The 21,796-nt window shown below is 37.9% G+C and overlaps 1 protein-coding gene across 4 annotated transcripts in view; it reads left to right on the forward strand.

Moving 5' to 3' along the window:
- Ahi1 (Abelson helper integration site 1) overlaps positions 1-21,796 on the forward strand; it is a 132,620-nt gene that overhangs the window by 44,997 nt on the left and 65,827 nt on the right. For 3 of the 4 annotated variants that reach the window (XR_003837779.1, XM_021174724.2, XM_021174723.2), the window contains exons 16-18: positions 3,159-3,358; positions 10,186-10,212; positions 19,787-19,907. Coding sequence is in view for 3 of the 4 variants with exons in the window: in XM_021174724.2 (XP_021030383.1) it covers positions 3,159-3,358; positions 10,186-10,212; positions 19,787-19,907 (348 nt within the window). In the remaining variant the exon portion in view is untranslated. The remainder of the gene's footprint in view (positions 1-3,158; positions 3,359-10,185; positions 10,213-19,786; positions 19,908-21,796) is intronic. The other variant, XM_029482514.1, reaches the window with a different exon arrangement.

The following is a 21,796-nucleotide window of genomic DNA, read 5'->3' on the forward strand; positions in this document are numbered from 1 at the left end:
CTCTCTCTCTCTCTCTCTCTCTCTCTCTCTCACACACACACACACACACACACACTCAGATAATTTATTTAAATAATATAGGACAACTGTTGTTATGATTAAGTATATACCTATCTTACTCATTTTGTTCATTAGGAAAACCTGTCTTGGAGTACACCTGTCAGTCAGACAGTAAAAACAGCATCGCATTTTTATTTGCATTTTTACTACTGTTTTTTTCTTTGTTCGCTATCAGCTGCACACGGTTGATTCCTTGGTGACTTTTCTAGAGTATCTGTGGGTTTCCTGCTGCTTTGATCTTCTGAATGAATTTTGCGGGTCCTGTTTGCCTCTTCTGTCACCCTTGTCATCCGCTTTGTGTGTTTGTGTACACAGCTTTCCTGGGGTCATTTACATATAATAAACTATGAATTTTAAATATATGCTTTGATAACTTACTTACTTGCAAGAACATCACCTCAATCCCAGCAGTGAACACTCCCACCAGTCACCTTGGCCCCATTTTAATTGCACCCTCCTCTTTTCACCCTTTGAAAGCACTATAAATTAGTGTCCATGTTCTAGAATTGTTTACAATCAAAAATGCTGTATGCACCATAAATTCTTTTATGACTTCATTTTTCATGACTAAATAATTTTGATAATTTTTAGTTGTTTTGGTGTTCATTGATGTTTTAACACCCATCAGCAGTTCATCCTTTACCTACTACTGTTGCTCCATTGGAGGTTTCCAGTTTGTGTGTCTGTTGGTTATTGATGGATATCTAGTTTATGCCATTACAGAATGCTGCTGAAAGTTTTTATTTCTGAAGATAATTTCATTTCCCTTATGTAAATTCATAAAATTGAAAGGTCAGGATCATATTGCCAATGAATTTTCTTAAGCCAAGTTAGGCATGGTAGTACACCTGTAATCTTCCTACTGAGGCGACCGAGGGAGGAGGATGGTAAGTTTGAAGCCAGTGTGCACTCACAGAGACTGTCTCACAAAACAACAAAAGTAGCCTTTCCCCTCAAGTGTTCCAACTTCTTCATATCTTTGGCAAGTCTGACATGGCAAGACATTTTGTTTTAGCCATTCTAACGGACAGAAGTGCTACTTTGCCTTGGGTCTAATTTGTTCATCCCTCCTGACCAGTGATGCTGAGTCCTTTCTTAGGCACCTGTCCACCATCTTTGGAGCTTCTTCAGAACCGTTTACAATTGGATCATATTTTTGGGTGTCATCGTTGTTGTCGTCATCGTCATCGTTGTTGTTGGCTGCTTTTCTTTGTTTTGATGTGTGAGTTGTACACTCAGTGCACTCAGGCGTGAGTTACAGATGCTCCTCCCAGTGTATGCTCTGTCTACTAATTAACATTTTGAAGAATAGAGCATTACATTTTTGAAGTACAAATTATCAGCTTGTTATGACCTGGATTTTAGTTTTGTATCTAAGAAACGTTTGCTTCCTCCATGCTCCCAGGATAGTTTGCCTGGGTTTCATCCCAGGACTTTGAAAACTCTCTGTTTTATATTAGCAACTCGCCACAGGGCGTGAAGGATGGATCAGAGTCCATCTGAATGTCCAACCGTTCCAGCACCATTTAATGAAATGTGTGTTCTTCACAGTTTTCTTATTCCTTGTCTGTATAAGTACTGGGTTCTCTGTACTTGGTGATCTCTTTACCATTGATACAGACAGCTAACTGTATAGCCATCCAGTTCATTTTTGTATATTCCTTTCATGGTCTGTAACCTAACTGAAGTCAGTTCCTAGTTCTATTGGCTTATGAGGTATTTTTTCTGCTTGTTTGTTTGTTTGTTTTTATTTCATTCAGTTATTTTTACAGAGATACAGCTAGTACTTGGGGATCACTGCCACCTTCAGTTTTATTCCCTAGATGCCTCCTTTGTCTTGCAAAAACATCTGTTCCCTTTTCCCCCTTTTCTGTATTTCGTTCATTATTTGGTGATTTTTGACCAAGAAAGTAAATTTGGCTCCTTTTATTATATTTTTATCCAGAAATTTGAAAACTCATTGCCTGTCATTTGCTTTTTAATTTATAGCATTGTAGGGCTTCATTTGTTTAAGTAAAGATCTAAATGTTCCTGAAACAAAATCGATCCTTTTTTTTTTTTAATAAAAAATGTTGGTAATTCTTGACTTTTCTTTATATATTCCTATAACAGTTTATGAAATATAACAAATGTTTTTCTGAAACACATACACACACCACACATCACATCACCTCATGTTTCTGTTTGTAAGAGAACACAGAATACAATGGCTTGTCTATCAATTCCAGCTTTAATTTTCTTCTTTTTGTGTCATTTTTAGAAAGCTCTCCATTTCAATATTGTGTAATTTAGGAAATAGTTTTAAAATAATAACTATGTATTTCCTCCTTTGGGTTAATTTCTTTCAGATCCCTTTATCCAATCAGTGAGAGATTTGAACATCTTATGACTAATAAAGAGCAGTGACAATGCACTGGTTGCCACTGGTTACCACTGGTCACCACTGGTTACCACCATTGTTAACATCAACACCATTTAAGCCTGTTCTCTGGGTATTTAATCAAAACCAAGAATTACGTCAAGAAACAAAGCAGACTACAAAAAGTACTTTTTCATACAACATCTACAGCACAGGAAGACAAAACATCGTAAATATTTAGTGACCGAGAAAAGTTTTAGAATTAGGATTCTTACATATTATAAAACATTTATCATGGTAGTTATAGAAATTTGGATTTAATTTGTATTTAAATTGAGAAATTTTTAAATTCTGCTTATATTTTAGTGTTTTGCAGATATATGTATAAAGTTTGAAGAGAGAAATATTTAAAAAGACTTAGGTATATGGGTTTGTGAATAGTTATTTTTGTCCTTTCTGTATCATTATTGGGCATTTGAAATATTATGTGTATGTATATAAATATGTATTAGGCTTATATCTCAATTTGCATTGCCTTCAAAGCTCAATTATAAAATAGCTTGTTGTAGAATTACCAATTTTCTGTGATTTCATATCACCTATAATTTTTCATCTTGCCAGTCATGTTGCCTATCAATGAAAATGAGTTTCTGACTGTTATCATTTCATGGCCTTAGTATTTGATTATCTTTTTCGCTGTGATAATTTGAACTAATTTTAGATTCTTTTTTCTTTTTAGTAGCCCAGCAGGAGGCTGAAATGTTGAAACGCTATAGTGGGACCCTCCCGTTGCCTGGGATACATCAGAGTGAGGATGCTTTATGCACCTGCCCTAAACTGCCCCAGCAGGGCTCTTTTCAGATTGATGAATTTGTCAACACCGAAAATAGTTCATCAAGAAAGATTCAACTTGTGAAACAGAGACTCGAAACTGTCACAGTATGTTTATTTTATTTATTTAAAATTTTTGGTAGTTGAAAATTTAAAACCCGTATCATGTAGTAAAGATTAACATGAGGAAGTTACTTAATTTCTTAAAGCAAGGTTTTCTTTTATAGTTCTTTTCAAGCACTAGTTTTGAGGCCATTATTCACAGCATACAAGCTAAATTTTGACTAACTTATCATGATGTCAGGACTTACACTTTAAAGACCAACTCAAGACTTAATAATGAAGTGTTCTGAAATAAGTAATCCTGCCTAGCAATTGTCACATGAACAGGATGAGAAGTGGTGTCCCCATCATCAAGGGCAGGCTGTAAGTAGGGCGAGTGAGGGTGGGCTCTCTGCAGGTGCAGCAGATACTCATCTAAAATCTAGCTCTCACTGCCAGCATTTCCACAGACTGCTGCTTACGAGATCAGGTAATGTGCAAACAAGGTATTTCTGTCCATGCATTGGAAGTTTTGGAAAGTCTTTCTAAAAGCATAAGTTTGAGTGTTTCATGAGCTTCTGTGTGCATCAGAGTCACCTAGCTGACTTTCTCAGGCTCTGTTCCTACAGATTTTGATTCCATATATCTGGCTTACTCTGTGAGTTTTCATTTCTGGCAAGCTTCCAGATGCTGGTCAGGGCACTCTGTTTAGGACAACTAGCCTGTCTCAGTTCCTAGCACATAGAATGTCATGCACTGGACAGACCACTCTGTTTAGGACAGCTAACCTACCTTATCCCTAGCACATAGAACATCATACATTGGCATTTTGTTCCCTCATCCATACCATCAGCTTCTTGAAGGCAGTTCTGATCATTTTTAGTGTATTCATAACTTGGGTCAGCTTGCCTGATTTTCACAATTTAGCAGAAGTGGACCATGGAGGGAAGTTTTGAATTCCCAGATTTCTCTTCTATATAGAGAATCTGTTTATTATTTTGTTTCTGTCCATTTTTTCTATATTCCTTTTTTAAAGGATAAATCAATACCCTTAATTTTCTCTCCAGTTTCCCCATTTTCACATTTTCCATTACCCTTTACCTTCCTATTCTCTGACTGGTTTTACACTACTGCCACAAAGTGTTAATAATGTACTGATGGCTTCTGCCTGTGGCAGTACACTTGTCCTCTACACATGTGTGCTTCCTTTGTAGGAAGTGCTGACCAACCACAAATAATAAACCATCTCTCACACACGCGCGCGCGCACACACACACACAAACACACGCACGCGCGTGCACGCACACACAAAGTATAAGGCAGTATTCACATTGACTCTTTTATTGTAGCAGGTATGCAACATTGGCACTAGAGTGGCTGATACCTTGTTTTATAAACAAAGCAACTATTTATGTTCAAAAAGACAGGTCCCATGATTTTGCAAGTATAGATAATGTACAAACTCTCTTACTATTTTGAAAGGATTTCTACATAAAAAGCTATAGTAACTTTCTCTGTGTGTGACTGGTAAGTTTCTACTTCTGTTAAGTGTTGTGATGTAGTTTTGTATGTAAACTATTGCATTAAGACCAAGAAATCATTTAAAGAGAGAATCAGAAGAAAGTACTGCCCAAACTTATACAGACTTTATAGTTAAGAGTGTTGAGTGTATCCGCATAAATTGCCCTTAGAGTCAATAAAAACTAGACAGAGGGATAGCAGCAGATTCCACTGTAGCTCAGTAGATCCACATAAGAATGGTGTTCTATTAGAAGTGTTTGGGTCGGGACCCAAAATCTGTAATTCTTTCGTGGTCCTGGAAGGTTTATTTGGAAGATTATGGTGTCTGTAGGGATATTGTTCCCATGTTTTATGACAGCCTCATTTAAAGCCCATTGATATATATGTACACATTTTAGAAAGTTTCTACACTAATAGACTTGCTTATGGCTTTTAAAAGGCCTTAGCATTTAGTTATCCCTCCCCATATTGCCCCCTCCACCTTACCCTCCCATCCCCCACCTCACCTGACTCCTCTTTTCTGATTTCTCCTTTATCCCTTTTAACACCATATTCTGTCTCCTTAAAAGACCTCCCCAGTCCATTACTATCTACCGAACCTCTGCTGGTATTCTAAATGGAACTCAAATGTAGAGCTGAGTAAAACCTGCTGGACAAACCAAAGTCAGAACCTTCAAATGGATTGGCATTCATGGAGAAGTGGTAATCTCATTTAAAGCAAGAGCACCATTAAATAGATGTTGTGAATTACAAGAGTCGGTGGTTAAAGTGCATACTACACAGTCATGAGGACTTAAGCTCAGTTCTTCAGCACCCACAGGAAAGCTGGCATGGTGGTACATGTCTATAATCCCAGCACTGAGTAAGTAGACACCAGAGAATCCCTAGAGATCGCTGACCACCTGACCTAGCCAATCAGTGAACTCCAGGTTCAGCAAACACCCTGTCTCAAACAATAAGATGGAGAGCCATAAAGGCAGATATCTGCCACCTCTGAACTCCAGATGTTCACACAGGTGTACACATCTGCCTGCAGATGTGCATATGCCATACACACATGCACTCTCACACACACACATATGCACTCACGTATGTATGCACACACTCATGTGCACACATACACACACACATGATTGTGTGCATTAACAAGAAAAGGGCAATGCAGGCAAAGCATATTAGAAACAATAAATTGTTTTGTGAAATAGAATATCGGAATTTTTATTAATGAAATCAAAAAGTAGTCTGAGAATTTTATTTAAAAAGAAAGGTTTCCTGGCCAAGGTAAAAATAAAAAAAATTCACAAACAAATTTTAAAACTCTGCATTGCAGATGGTAATATGGAAAGTTGATACTTAAACTCTCCAATTAATAAGATAAGATGGGGAACTAACTCATCAGCATGCTCAAGAATGCATGTGAAGTAAGAATGCATTGTAAGTAGCTCTAAAGCTTAGGCACAGGCATAGGCACATGGGTTCTAACCTATGCCTGCCTTATGACTCTGGAGTACATTCAAGAAGCCTAAAATTTTCTCATCTCTAAAAATGAGGACTCACTTTACTGAATTTTAAAGATTCAGTGAGATCCTAAATGTAACTTTCTCATAGGGTGTCTGAGATATAAATGGTAGCTATCTGCTGAGAGATATTTCAGCTACCCTCAGCCTTCTCCAGATGAGCCAGGAAAAAGAAGAAATGCTAAGGTGGACAGTGTTGTCTTACCAGGTATTTAAATGTCATAAAGCTGAAATAATATAGATAATGTAATGCAAGTTCATAAAACTAGGTATATCAGAAGAGAAAAATAAGAACTGTAATATTAGGAAACATAAATAGAAATTTGCTGAAAAAGCTATGTGTTAGGTCACACATGCAAGTAGAATCTCACTGACCGAAAGTCAAGTGTGTGGTTAATAACTATGGAAATGGGCATAAAGTTCAAGGAAAGACCACTTGTCTACTGTGCCCACAGTCCAGGGTTCAGTCCATACTACCCCATACACACCCCAAACCTAAAACTATGTGCTGCCAAATATTTCTCTTATATAAGTAGACAAAAGACTTGCTCAAATAAAATTAGTAATTCTTCCCCAAAATATTAAGAAATTTTAAATTTCTGCCTAATAAATAATAAATGTATATATGTGTGTCTATAATAGGACACACACACATATGTAGCAAACTCCAACATGCAAAAACGTCAGCACAAGATGAATTAGAGAAACGGTCTCATTAACTTATGAAAAAGAAAAACAATTAACATTGAAGAAAAATAATAAAACCTCAAAAACCAATGGGTAAAAGAAATGAACTTGTAACTTATGATTTCACTGTTACCACTAAGTGCCAAAGAAGCTAGGTATCAAGTGGCCAATGGTTCTTTTTCCAAAAGAAATTTTCGTATGGGCCAAGAAACTTAACCACTCTTAGAAATATGTGTCTTCTTTACCGGAGCCATTTAGATCGCCTTTGCTGGGGGTTCCTTGAGGGGTGAGTGAGGCTCCACAGCCTTGCTGATAGGCTGCTGCTTTTCCCATGGGCCTGCACTGGGCCTGCCGTGCTCCCTGCTCCTCCCTGACACAAACATTGACTGCCAGGACTGACCCCGCAGCCTTGGCCCTGCATGTGCCTTCCTGCCTTCCTCTCCTGCCTCAGAAGCTGCGCTAGGGTACGAAGCACGCTGCTCACTGGGGTTAGATTTGGTTGCAAAGTAGAGGTTTGTGTATATTACTTTATTTTTTTTAAATGTTACTCAGTTAAAATGAAGACAGTATGACTTTATATTTGTTTCAGTGTTTTAGTTCTTATACATTCTAGTGTTTTTAATATAAGCAAACAGATGTGTTCCACATTTTAAAGGAATTATAATAGATATGTTGATTTTTAAAAAATTAGAGAAAAACCCATTTCCAGTAGAAGATAGAGGACTCCTTGTCCAGTAGACACAAGAACTACTGCGTCCTGGGACTGACCCTGAACGCCACTCACTTCTCAGATGACAGTCAACACCCTAAAACACCAAACTTTTATAGCTTGTCTTTTAATATTACTTTATGTCTTCAGATAAATGAAAATGAAGCAAAATTAAATGTTAAAGAAAAATAATGTCAAAGGTATTTTTAAGAAATTAAATCAACCAGAATACATATGCTTTGGATTGATATAAAAGTTGTCTTTGGAAATAAATCTTTGTCCAGTGTCTGTAGCTTAAAAACAAAGCAAAAACTAAAAACAAAAAACACAACACATTGTGTACTATGCCTGTGTAAAGAGATCCTGCTAAGCTTTTTTCATGTTATGTATGATCCATTTTTCTATCAGTCTAATATAAAGTAAGACAGAAACAAAATATTCTTATCTCACCTTTGGTCACAATGTCTTTTCCCTTGTTTCTTGTAAATATATTTTAGAAACCCATTTTCTTTATGAGCTCCTCTAGTTATAGAAGATAAAGCCTGCTGGGCGGTGGTGGCGCACCCCTTTAATCCCAGCACTTGGGAGGCAGAGGCAGGCAGATTTCTGAGTTCGAGGCCAGCCTGGTCTACAGAGTGAGTTCCAGGACAGCCAGGGCTACACAGAGAAACCTTGTCTCTAAAAGCCAAAAAAAGAAAAGAAAGAAAGAAAGAAAAAAGAAAGGAAAGAAGGAAGGGAGGGAGGAAGGAAGAAAGGAAGAGGATAAAGCACTCAGCATTTTGTTACTCAGCCTTTTGTTACTAAACTAGGAATATTTTCTAATAGAACTCAGGTTTAAGGTATGGTTTGTATATATTTAAATTACATAATAAATCTCATCAGGCACTTCATGGGTATTTATTCATTAGGCAAGGACATAAGCGTAAGTGATAATCTGGTTCTTAGAGCATTGTCATCCAATCTTAATATAAATCATTGTTCCATGGTCTGCAGACCTGACTGCTGCTCCCACAGTAAATCCTATGGGGACACATCTCCTTCTCAGTTTTCACACTGAAAGATTTGCCTTCATGACTGTATTCACAGTGCTTAGATTCTTGGGTACCCGTCAGGAGCAACCAGTCCAACAAGTAGTCGATCTATAAACCCGAATCTATTAGAGAACGTCTTCTGATAACGGGGTCCCTATCGTCAGTGCTGGACCACTCAAGACTGCCCCAGTTTTCACATTAGCCTGTGTCCAGCGTAATCGGCACAGGGTGCTTGCCAGCTAGAACCATAGAAGCAAGAATAGAATGACTCTAAGAATTATTTATGTCCATTTTCAGAAAATGTGAATTTCCATTGCATAGGGAATTCATCTTATAGAGATTAATGATAAGCAGTATGTTTTGTTGTTAGTGATTCTCATTGTAATATATTTCTGGTACTTTTGTACGTGCTTTTCATGCTTTGCTGGTTAGTCCTCCGATAATAGTTTATTGGATAGTAGAGTGTTAGAATCCTTTCAAGAGCAACTTGAAGCCTATAGACTAGAGGTACAATCCAACGGACTGTGAGGGTTGGACCTGAGATTCAGCCCAGCAAGCAGGATTCCCAGGTCTCCTTTTGGAAACTGAATTACCATCTCCATTAAACAGTGTCTGCTTTTACATTTTTACAAGAAAAACCCAGTGTTCTTCTTCTTCTTTTTTCTTTTTTTTTTTTTTTGATGGAAACAACAATTTTTACTAGATATTTTCTTATTTACATTTCCCAGTGTTCTTCTTTTACCCTTGTTTGCTTGTTCATTTTTTTTGTTATAGACTTGAGGTTGGTTGTTGCTTTTAATATACCAGGCTGATGATAAATACTGGCTAATTCTAACTGGAGTTGAATATTTTTGTTGTCTCCATAGGAGCAAATTTTCAACTTGTCCATTATTCATTGATATCTACTACTTTTCTTTTCAAAAGTGATCATTGTGGCCTTATCCTGTGGTTTATAAGCAGTCCATTTCTGCTTTTTAAAATAACTTGTCACATTCTTTATCATCTATGGTATTGATGAGATTTTTATTAGATAAAAATTGCTAATGTGGAAATTATAGGCACTGATGCCAGTCATAGTAATAACTGTCCTTTAGGCAATTGAGAGCTTATCTTTTTAGACCTGTCTCAGTTGTAGGACAGGATTTATGCCAGGCTTATTGAAGACACAAATCTCCCCTGGGAGAACTGGGCCCTCAGAAGTTTGGGCATTGGCAAGTTGGTCTTGCTACTAAACGGAGTTACGTCTCTTGAATTTATCCTATTTGCATCTCAGTGGAAACGATGCAGACTGTCAATTCAGGGTGACAAGGAAACTCTAAAATGCTAGTTTGGATCATTAGAAGATTGACATCTGACTGTTTTAGAATGAGCAATACTTTATTTAAAGAAAAGTATGAATACTTGTTTATTGTACTGTATTTCTTTTAGGAGGTGATACGATCCTGTGCTGCAAAAGTAAGTAGTTATTACCAGGAAGACAACTTTAAAGTTCAGTTGCTATTGTGATGTCCGAGCAGATTGCATTGTGCCATTGCAGAGGTGACAGCTCCTATAAAAGTTGCCTGATGTGTTCTTTTCTTACTGAGCTTCCATTTGACCAGAATTATAACACTCGGCCCCCAGAATTCATCAAGAAGAGTATTTGCCAAGTAGATTCAAAGTTTTGAAGATTTAAAGTCCTAGCAACTGGGATGTAATTTCAGTGCAGGTCCAGCACATTAGGCATCCTCTTTTTAGGCTCCCTATGATAACTACTACATATGATAACTACTTTAAGCAGTTAAGGAGTCAACAATGCAGTCCCTTACATTGTTCCCTCCTCTTCTGACATTTTATCATTTGCCAAATAGAATTATATATTGCATAGTAAAAGATGAGACATCAGAAGAGAAAGAATTAGGGTGGTTGGAAGATGCCTCCATACAGCGCCACTACCGTGGAGTGAGACAGGCATGCCAGGAAGGACCAGACTTACCCCAGCACTGAGCTATTCCGTATCATCAAGACCCATCGCAGTTTACCTAATTATCACAAGTCAACCGGATATTGATTATAGACAAGGGGAAGGAAGATGGGGAGGGGAAAAGAGAACAAGCTGTATTCGGACTTGGCTGCAGATGTTCAGGAAGCTTGTTCCTGATAGCAGTGACTGTTGTAGTGATTATAGCTCCACGATTACGGAAGCCTCCCAAGTGTGTAATCTATATAAAGCTGGTAGCAGTAGCAGCTTTCTGACTAGCTCTGACCTCTCCCTCTCCTTCTCTCTATCCCTAATGTGTGCAGTATTCTCTACTAATGCTATTTGAATGTCAGTTGAGTCAGCTACTCTGTATACATTTAACCAGTCATTAGGGAGAATGCTCTATTAACCTGAAAACTCCCTGAGGGTAGTAGGTAGCATCTTTCATCTTTGCATCCCTAGCACTGAACACATGAAGAATGAACCCTCATCAAAACTATAATTACATATTTGAAAATTAAAATTAGGAAAGATTAACATTATTAATGCCTTTTTACACTACTTTAAATAGGTTTTCATTGAGATATAATTTATGCACCACAATGACCTTTTTAATTTATTCTTCTCTCATCCAATGCATCCCTGTGGCAGTTTCCCCTCCCTCCCTCCTCCCAGCTCCTCACCACGTCAGCCTTCCCTCCCCTCATACTCATCCCACCTCCATTTCCCTTCAGCAAAGCAATAGAGCATAATGAGATATAGTAAGCAAGATAGCTCAGTGAATGAAGCCTAAGTGTGACCCACAGCACACATGTAAAGCACTAACTCTAACAGGCTATCCTCTGGCCTTTACATTCATACAGTGACACATGCATGCCTCCATATATCGTTCACGATAAGACAAAAGTGATGCCTCAAAATAAGTCTCAAAATAAAGTGTATTTAACTGTTTTTAATTATATTCAGCATTATGCAAGTTCCCCACGTAGAAAGTGTCCGTTAACTGCCCTTGCTAATTTATAAACATAACATGTATTCATACAGACTCACAGTAACTGTTCATGTGTTTCCCATAGATTATTTTGCATATGGAATTTTATTAAATAGAGTCAAATATGCTGTCTTTGGGTTTAGGAATCGGGGTTTTCATTTTATTTTTATAAAATGTTCCCTGAGTAGCCTAGGTTGGCCTCAAACTCACTGTGATCCTCGTATCCCAGTCCCCCATGTGCTTGGATCACAGGCATGAAACAGCACACCTAGCTTCAGTATGTAGCCTGTCATGACTGGCATCTCTCCTTTCGAGTCTCACCATTCCCTATGGATACTGTGCATCTCCAGGACTCCGTGGTCTGATGTGCCTAGCTTGCAGTTTCCCACCTGCCCTTCAGCTTACCAGCGTTAGAGTTGTTCCTACCTCTTAGCGTCAAGACTAACGTGTTATGACCATGTGTTGGTATGAACAGGATTGGTGTCACCAGTGTTTTCATTTCTCTGGGATTTGTGTGGGAGTGAGAAATATTTTTGGATCACATGATAATTATTTTTAACATTTTGAGGAATTCTCAAACTCATTTCCAAAATGGACAAAGTATTTTTGAACCCTCCGAGAAAGATGTGAGGGAGGGTTCTGGCCTCTCCTTGTCCTCACCAAGACTTGAATTCTTGGCATGTTTTAACATTTCCCTCCCCGGCTTACGAAGCATGGTACTGTTTCTTTTGACTTGCCGTTTCTTGGTGGCTAGCGATGGTGAGCATTTTCAGCACCCACATGGGGCAGAAGCAGTGGTGCCAGGACCACTGGGCATCCGGATGTGACTGATTGTCTACCTACTCTGAGGAAATGTTTGCCCATTAGATTTTCATCTCTTTATTATTATTTTTAGTAATTCTTTGTACACATGGATATATACATGTGTGCACATACATTCATGTGTGCAGCTGTCTTTTAGATGCATTCTCTAGAAAGGTTTTATACCTCTTGTATGCTCTTTCCACTCCCTAGATGTTGCCTTTAGAAAAGAAAAAAAAAGTTGTAATTTTTTGTGGTTTTTATCTTTTTTCTTTTGTCCATCTTTTTTGTATCATATACAAAGTCACATTGCCTAGCCCTAAGTCTTATATATTTACTATTTTGTTTTCTTCTTTGTTTTTTTTTTTTATAGCTTTGGTGGTTTTCGCTATGTGGGGTTTTTTTAGTTAATTTTTAAAAATATAACATGGTCTGAGAGCTCAGTCACATCCGGATGCCCAGTGGTCCTGGCACCACTGCTTCTGCCCCATATCTGGTCTCTTATTCACCTTGTCACTAGTCATTGTCTCGTTAGCAGAGTACACTTGTGCAGCCTCTCACACACTGCGTCCTGTATAATAAGTTTTTGACAAGTGCTTGACAAAAGTAAGGGTCTAGGTTGAGACCTAATGATTATAGTTTTGAAGGCAAAGATTGTTTTCTGAGATCTTTATACAAATAGTTTAGAGGCTACCAATATTTTTCAAAATGCTTCGGATAGAACATTCACATAGGCATGTTATTATATGGGAAGATACACTGGATGAAGGAATTTCAGATAATAGCTGATAGAGATAAAATGAGATTTTAGGGTGGCGAGTAAGTAGAGCAGGAGAGGCTGTTAGGTCATGGAGGATCATGGAAGATTTCCCAGAGGGTAGCGTTTCATAAAGACCCACAGCACTAAACTAAGAGTAAGGCTATTCAGGGATCAACTGGGTGGTGGGATCAACTGGGATCAACTGGCTTAACTGGGTGGTGATGGCCAAAGGCAAGTGAGGTTTTAGGACAGGACTAGAAAGGTGGCAAAGAGTAGGTTGTGCATGCTTTTTAAAGAATTTTTGTCAGCACAACAGGAAGTTAGTCTGTTATCCAGGTTGAACAGGAGACTTGACTTGGCAGAGTGTGGTCTTACAAGCACAGTGATCAGCAAACAGGTCCACTGGTCCTAGAAGAAATGCTAGGTAGACTCATCCAGACAGCGCTGAGCTGTGAAGGTAAATGGATTGAAGACACTGTTTAGTTTGTTGATTTTGCATATATTTTGGAAATAGACCTTTGGACCTATCCAGTGCTGTTAATAAAGAAATGAGCTCTTCTGGGTTTGGGTTTTGGCAGCTGTGCAGCTGCTGCTTTCTCATGGATGAAGGATGCTGGGATGGAGGGAGCAGGTGTGGGAAGTAGATTTGGGGGCACGAGGAAACTGAAGTAGACAGTAACGTGTGTTCAGGGCCAAAGCACTGTTTAAAGAGCTATAGAACTGGATAAGGGCTCCCACAGAGACAGTGTAGCTGAGGTGGTACCTGTGAGGGCAAGGCAAGGGGAGTTTACAGAAGAGCATTTCAAAAAGAGTATTTTACTGGCACATGCTGTAGAGAGAATTGGTAAAGAGAGAACGGAGTTGAACCTTGTGTTTGACAAGATAATGGCCTTGTGATACTCTCCCTTAAATAGGCACAAAACTCATTAAGAGTAAAGTGAGAATGGAAGAGAAAACGGCAGTCTTTACAGTGTGTGTCGCGCTGCGGACTAGCTTGATGGGAGCATTTGACAGACATTAGAGTGTCTAGATTTGCTATTCTGAATTATCCCGTGGTTACGTAGCCATTGGTAATGTAGCATGGAAGTGGTAGTTACTGGAATGAAATTCATATAGAGAGGGAAGAGATGTAAGAGAAGTTCTCCCAGAAGAAGAGGCCCTAAGAGAAGGGAGCTGCACCCTTCCTGAAAGCAGCTAAACCCTGCACAGATTCACAGCTAATGCTGGAGACGAAAGGGCTCCCAGCTGATTGCTTTCCGGGTGCTAGAGTGGTTTAGGTTCTCATGAATTAGGATAGTATGAGAATTTCTTCATACGAGTTTGTAATTTACAGATTGCCTTGTGCTTTCCTTTGCTTAGGGTTGAAGTATATCAGAAGTGGTTTTGCCTAGATACGTTTCCGTTCAGTGTTTTCTGATTCTCATAAAAGAGGCTGACTGCCCGTGTTGTCAGACATACTCGGGGCTGGCATATCCTGTCTTCACGAGCCATTAATCCTGGCAGGCTGTCTCTAGTGTTAGATCATCAGTTACTTCAAAAGAATCTTCTCTCCTCTCTCCTCTCTCATCTCTCCTCTCTCCTCTCTCCTCTCTCCTCTCTCCTCTCTCCTCTCCTTTTACTGACTATAAATGACAGCAACATAAGTGCTGAGTTCTTTATAATATTGTTTTCACTTCGAGGTCTGGCATATCTTGCTCTTCACATTCCTGTATAAGCTTCTTGAAGCTGGGGAACCTCATATTTTCAAAAATAGTATCAGCTCTTAGTTCATATTAATAAAAATACAGTTGAGTTTGATTTAGTTATTCTGTTTAATATATGCTGAGGTTGGGCATGTTATGGGTGCTGTGGCCATAGATTGTGGCTAACACAACAATATGGAAAACAACTGGAGAGGAGACTCAGTCAGCAAAATGCCTGCCACAAAAGGCTGATGGCCTGAGTTACGATGCACAGCACTGATAAAAGGCTAGGCAAGCGCAAGGCAGAGGCAGGCAGGGAAGCTGGAGCTCACTGCTTCAGGAGGAGTCCCGTCTCCAAAACTACTGTGGAGATCAACTGAGGTAGATGCCTGACATCTACTTTGGGTCTCCATCATACGCATAAACTGTTGCATATGCATGCATACTTGCCCACGTGAATGTGTACATACAGTCACACACACACGCACACACAGAGAATGCTATAAAGTTGTGATGTATATTTTAGTCAGAATTAATGTGAAATGTACTATTTACCAAAAACATCTTTTAAAAATATTTAAGTAATAGAATATTTAGTGAATATAACCTTTTAAAATATCATTATATATGCATATGTGTGTATAATGTACCCATATATATTTACATATATATGCTGAACTTGATAATACATACAAGATCTAGAGGCAATAAGGATCAGGAGTTTAAAGCCAGCTTCACTTGCATGACAATTTCAAGGCCTCGACTCTATCAGAACCTGTCTAAAAACATTTAAAAGTTGTGTGTGTGTGTGTGTGTGTGTGTGTGTGTGTGTGTGTACATTCATCAGTAAGAAGACAAGATTAATTGGAGCAGAATAGGAATGGCAGGGGACTGGTGTGTAGCAGCAGGGGCCGCAGCAGTGCACTGGACTCAGCTGTTCATTCTAGCGTCATGTGGAGGGAGACAAGCTCAGGTGAAAGGAGCTGAGGCGCTGCAGTCTGTGTTGTCAGAGACGCTTCGGAGAGTTCCTCAGGTGGAGGGAGAGCTATTTTTGATTTACGGATATTTCTTACTAAGTCTGTGTAGAGTTTCCACATAGAGTTTGGAAGAGTCTTCGTGACTCCTGTGAGAACCTGAAGTGTTCACTTGAGCAGAACCACCTCTTGTGGCACTCAAAGAAAGGCAGGTAGAGAAGGTTCAGAGGATTAGAGGTAAGGGATTTGGGCTGAGATAAAGGACAGACTGCCAAGACAGACAGGAGATGAAGGCTTGGAGAAGATCAGGGGCCTGGAGGTATGTTGCCTTACCTGGGGACAGATTGCTATAGTGTTGCTTGGAGCCAAACTAATTTTAATTTTGAACTTCATGTAGGAGAATCACATCAGAGATCTATGAACCACAAATCCTTGGTACCTGTTACAGGCTTAAACAGTCCTGATTAAATACTATGTTTTTATTAAAAAAAAAAAAAAAAAAAAGCTTCTCCCTGACAGCATTGCATTTGGATTCTTGATTTAACATTGTAGCCAGTGGGTTGATTTAACATTGTAGCCAGTGGGTTGATTTAACATTGTAGCCAGTGGATTGAGAGGTTCCACAGGAGGATCCCTGATGCTTTGCTGCTGTAAAACCTTTCACTAAGTTCATACTGCTGTTCCTTGCCTTTCTGTCCTGGCCTATAAAGAAAGCCAAAGCATCCTTAGATCAAGTACTGTAAACTTCTCATGTTACACTTCTCATTCTCCTGCAAACCAGAGCAGCATGGATAGTCTCCACTGGATGACCTGATGTAGGAAAATGTCTGGGAAAGTCAGGAGTGTGAACTTTTAAGGGAATCACCCAAAGTTGAGAAGCCATAAACTGGTAGTTGGGTTGGGAGTGCCACCTTATCTACAGTTGGCTGCCAGGATTAGAGTGTGCATATGAATGAGAGTGGGCGTGATCTTGCCCCCAGAGGTTTCTCATTTTAATTACTAAAAGAGAAATTAATTATTAGCTTGTTTAATCTTTCACATTCAGTTTTATGTTCGGGGCAGTAAGAGTTTTAACAAGAAAATTAGCCCAGTCCTGGGAGATGAGTGTTTGCATTTCTGCATGATACTGCTTATAGCCAGATAGAACAGGAAAAAGTTTTGTAACTAACTTGGCAGAAGTTCTTGGTAATTTTTTTCTTTTTCCTTATTATATATAAGGAATATATAATATAAATATATATTATTGAATTTCATTCAAATTTCTGTGCTCTTAGATTTCTCCAGTATGGAAGTATTAAACTGACCTTAGCGAACTGTGGTTTTTTTGCATGAAGCAAGCAGAAAAATGTGTTGTGAAAAGAGGGTAGATTGGTATGGGGCAGACTGTCTTAGCCAACCGTTCTGTTGTTGTAAAGTTATTAAGCAATCCTTTTCCACAGCATATATTTCAAAAACACACATTGCTCCACTCTATTTAATGGTCATTATTATTTGTCTTCCTCTGAATGAAATTCTAAATATATGTCCAATAATTTTGAAAATCTTTTGACTTCTATTTTCCAATCCCCACTAATAATAAGGGATAGTTATGTTAAATCGTAGGTTTGTTACCGACTCTGTACCATTGCTACTCCTGACTTCATTGACATTTGCATAGTATCCCAAAAAGATGTCAGGAAAGATCAGAGTCATAACAGTGCTTAGGGAAAACATGGAATTATTGTTCTCCTCCCTACACACAGCATTATCTTATTTTAAGAAGAGTGTTGAGTCTTACGGCCAAGCAGAGACAACTAAGCCCTGATGTAACTGTCTGCTATTTGGCTTTGTTTTAGCATAGATAAAGCTTTAAAGAGGAAGATATGAGAGATGGGTATATCCATAACCATGGCATAGATAAAGGTGTAGAATCCTGTAATTATATCCTAGTATACACCTGTTCACTTACACCATACTTTAAATACATTATTTAACATGTTTGAAAATAATTTTCAAGAATACAAAAGCAAAATTGACAAAGGCTCTAACAAGAGGGTAATTAAATAGCCAAGTGATAAATGTGTCTTTTGTATTACAATTTCTGCTAAAAGCAGAGAACTACTTACTGCATCATCTACATTAGGTTTGCCTGATTTTCCGATAGATAACACTAATACCTAATACTACATTGGTATCACTCTTTATAGTTTATTTTTGCAAACAGAAATATTTGGGTTATTTTATAGTACAGACAAAAGCCCTATCATTGAACAATACCAGCACTATTTAATATCTTTACTACATTGTCCAGTACTTGATAGCTAACATGTAAATAGAGTATTAAAACTTCGATCATCTTTCTTGGCACATTGTTGATAAAGCACAGTCAGAACCTTTATTGAGACCCCCATTTATAGGTGAATAATGAAGCCCAACGGTTTTCTTTGTTATTTTAGTAACATATAGTTATAGCATATTAATTTTGGCCAGAGCTTAATAATGGATCCTGAGAATTTTTCAGGTTTGGTAATAAGTTAACCCTGATGTGGTTTGAGCTCCTTCTAATTATTTTGAAGAATTTTTTGGCTGGGAACATGGCTGTGGGGTAGGTACTTGCCTAGCATGTGTAAAGTCCAGATTTGATTCCCATAATTATACCCACCAAAGGTATGGTTTTTTAAGTTTTATGAGATAGCGTAATCATTGGTATTCCAGAACTGTCTTACTGTATGCTCTTAATTACCTTTTCTCCAAATCCACTAAAGCTCCGTGGTCCAAGAAAAGAAGTGACTCTAAGATACACAATCATCACTTAAAAAATAGAAGCATTTGTAAATATGTAAGTAGTGAGACAGATAAAGAATATATATAACTACAGCACAACAGTATTCTTTACCGAGCCAGTAAGCTTTAAGTTTAGTGTAGTGGGCTCCTGGTGAAGCTCTTTGTGGTGTTGATGATTTAAAGCAAAGTGAATGAAAGAACGAAAGGAAATAAAAAGAATGACATTTTCATATACTAATATTTATAATATGTTACCTTTAATTGAATGACTATTTGCAGTGAATTAGACTGTCTCAATTTGTAAGAATGAAAAAGATGATATTTTATGATTCCTAAAAGAAGGAAAAGATTGAATGAATTATTCATAATGAACAAGACTAAATTTTTCTTGAAATTAATTCTAATTTCTAAGATAAATTTACTAATAAACTTTTTAACTGTTTTAGTGAACTATTTTTTGTGAAAATGCACCTATTATACATTTCACGTCTTGGGACTATTATGCTCAGGTCACTCATGGTATGTTTTACATGTTACGGAATATTATGTTTACTTATAGAAAATTTGCTTATGTTTATCATTTTTAAATAGTCATTCTGTGTTTAGTCTTTAAGGAAAAGCTTTTTATGCCATGGAACTTTCTTCATGGAAGTGAGATTGTCCTGTGTTAAATTTGTCACCATGATACACAAGCGCATGAGTAGTACGGCGTTTTCATCTCTAAATTGACTTTGCTGCTATCCTACTAAGATACAAGGAAGTGTGGGGAGGAGACATTTGACTTTCTTTATTGAAAGCAATCAAGGAGTCACTTATACATTTACATTTCTTTGAATCTTAAGACCTCTGTTTTTAAAATCATTACATAGTAATAATTCCAAAAATTTACCTTTTTAAATGGCTTTGATCGCCATTGTATCTTTAATAAAAAGCTTGTCCTGTCTTCCAACCATAAAAACTAACCACCTGAATTGCTACCAGTCCCCTTGATGTGTCACATGTCCTGGTGTGGATAGTCAGCAAATAGTTCTCATCCACTTCTGGTGTCTGTGACTCGGGAAGTTTGAGGTCCTTTCTGATTTGCCTTTTTTATTGCAGGTCAACAAAAATCTCTCAATGACTTCACCACCACCAGGCCCTGCAAAGAAGCCCCGGGTAAAGCAGTCGTTCGTGCTGACCACTGATGAGATCATACATCAGTTTGGACTCCCTCAGACTGGTGAGCAGCTTGCTGGTGCTGAACATTCTTTTAAGCATTCAATGCTAATTTTATGAATGTCCTTATTTTTCTTCAGAAATAACACGGTGCTGATCTAATGCTAGGTCTTTACTTCTGACCAAGTCTATCCCAGCGTCTCTTTTCTTAAGTCATAGAAACGAGGGGGAAGTTCAGATTTGGTAACTTTAACACTAACTACCTTGAACTTGTATCCTGTTAAAGAGATCCTTGAAAACTTCAAAACCAGGAGACCTAAACATGAAATATGAGTTTTTCAAATGAATAAAGGAACAATGGCTTATGGGTAATTTTATTTTTAACTGTTTTTAAATTCTATCTAAAACCAAAACAGTTTGGCTTTTGGTGGATAAAAAAGGCTACATAGCTGAAGTGATATCCCAGCCCTTCAAGTTAGCAAGTTAAGAGAAAATACAAAAAGTTTACTTTAAAAATCTACATTAATCACTGAATTGAAATAAGTTGTACAGTTGCAAATTTTAGACTAATATTTTAAATATACTTGAACAAGGTTTTCTTTTTTTTTTTTCTTTTTTTTTTTTTTTTAAGATTTATTTATTATATGTAAGTACACTGTAGCTGTCTTCAGACACTCCAGAAGAGGGCGCCAGATCTTGTTACGGATGGTTGTGAGCCACCATGTGGTTGCTGGGATTTGAACTCTGGACCTTCGGAAGAGCAGTCGGGTGCTCTTACCCACTGAGCCATCTCACCAGCCCTGAACAAGGTTTTCAAAGGATATTAAAGTATCTATGAGAAATAATAATCTTTATTTTGAATGACCATGGACAAAGTTCACCTATATATTATACATGTGTGTGTGTTAGAAAATAAAAATGTGATTAGTTGTAAACTGACCACTAATTATTTTTCATTAAAATGTTAGTGTCTGAGGAAGAAGTCCTCACTTGCAGCCAGGTGAGTGGCTGCTCAAGTTCCCCCTTACAGAGGAGGGTAGAGGAAGAGGGTAGGATAGAGGCTGAGCAAGTTCTTCAAGCTTCAGTTTTGTCAGCCCTGCAGACAAGAGAGGTGTTTGGTTTCTGTATGAAAATTCTGTAATTCTAGGAAGAGAAGGGTAAGGAGTTTTGGTGAATAGGATCAAAATACATTGCATACCACTCTTAAAGAATTAATATTTTAGAAAAATTATAGTATTTGTCTCATGTTCAAATAAGCTTTAAATATGGATAAGTAAGTTTTCTTAATTATACACATCTGTTAGGATATGAAATATAGGGACACAAAAACAAACAGTGTACATATGTACATATAATGGTTAAAATAGAAATCTTGGAGGTTGTAAAGATGGCTTAGTATTTGAGAGTGAGTACTGCTCTTGCAAGGACCTGAGTTCCATTTCCAACACCTAGGAGAGGCAGCTTGTGACCCCCAGAATCTCCAGCCCCCAGGGATCCAGAGCCCTGTTCTGGACTCCCAGGTCCCTGCAGTCAGAAGTCCATGTTCCCATATATAAACACACAAAGTCACATATGCTTTACAGTGAAGTAAGTCTTAAAATACTTTTCTATACACACATACATATTACACACACATGAATAGAAAGTCTTAACTGAAAGCCCACATCAAATTTGCAGGCCTTGTAATGTCTAGTACAGGGAAAAGCTATTTGTCCAGAGCTCTAAGGGACAGGCCCACTTAGAGTCATGCAGAGAGCAATTCCATTGTAGACTATACATAGTGTATTTACACGCTGGGAGAGTACATGTTTGTACTCTGACGTGAGTTTATGTTAACCTTATTTAGTCAAAGCAAGTTCTAGGAAATTGGGGCTGTAGAAAAATAAGCATTTCTTTCTTAAGTGGTTTATAATCCTCAAAGTTTGGAAACACTTTAATTACTCTAAAATTGTT

The sequence above is a fragment of the Mus caroli genome, chromosome 10 (assembly GCF_900094665.2).
Source record: "Mus caroli chromosome 10, CAROLI_EIJ_v1.1, whole genome shotgun sequence".
NCBI classification, from domain to species: Eukaryota; Metazoa; Chordata; class Mammalia; order Rodentia; family Muridae; genus Mus; species Mus caroli.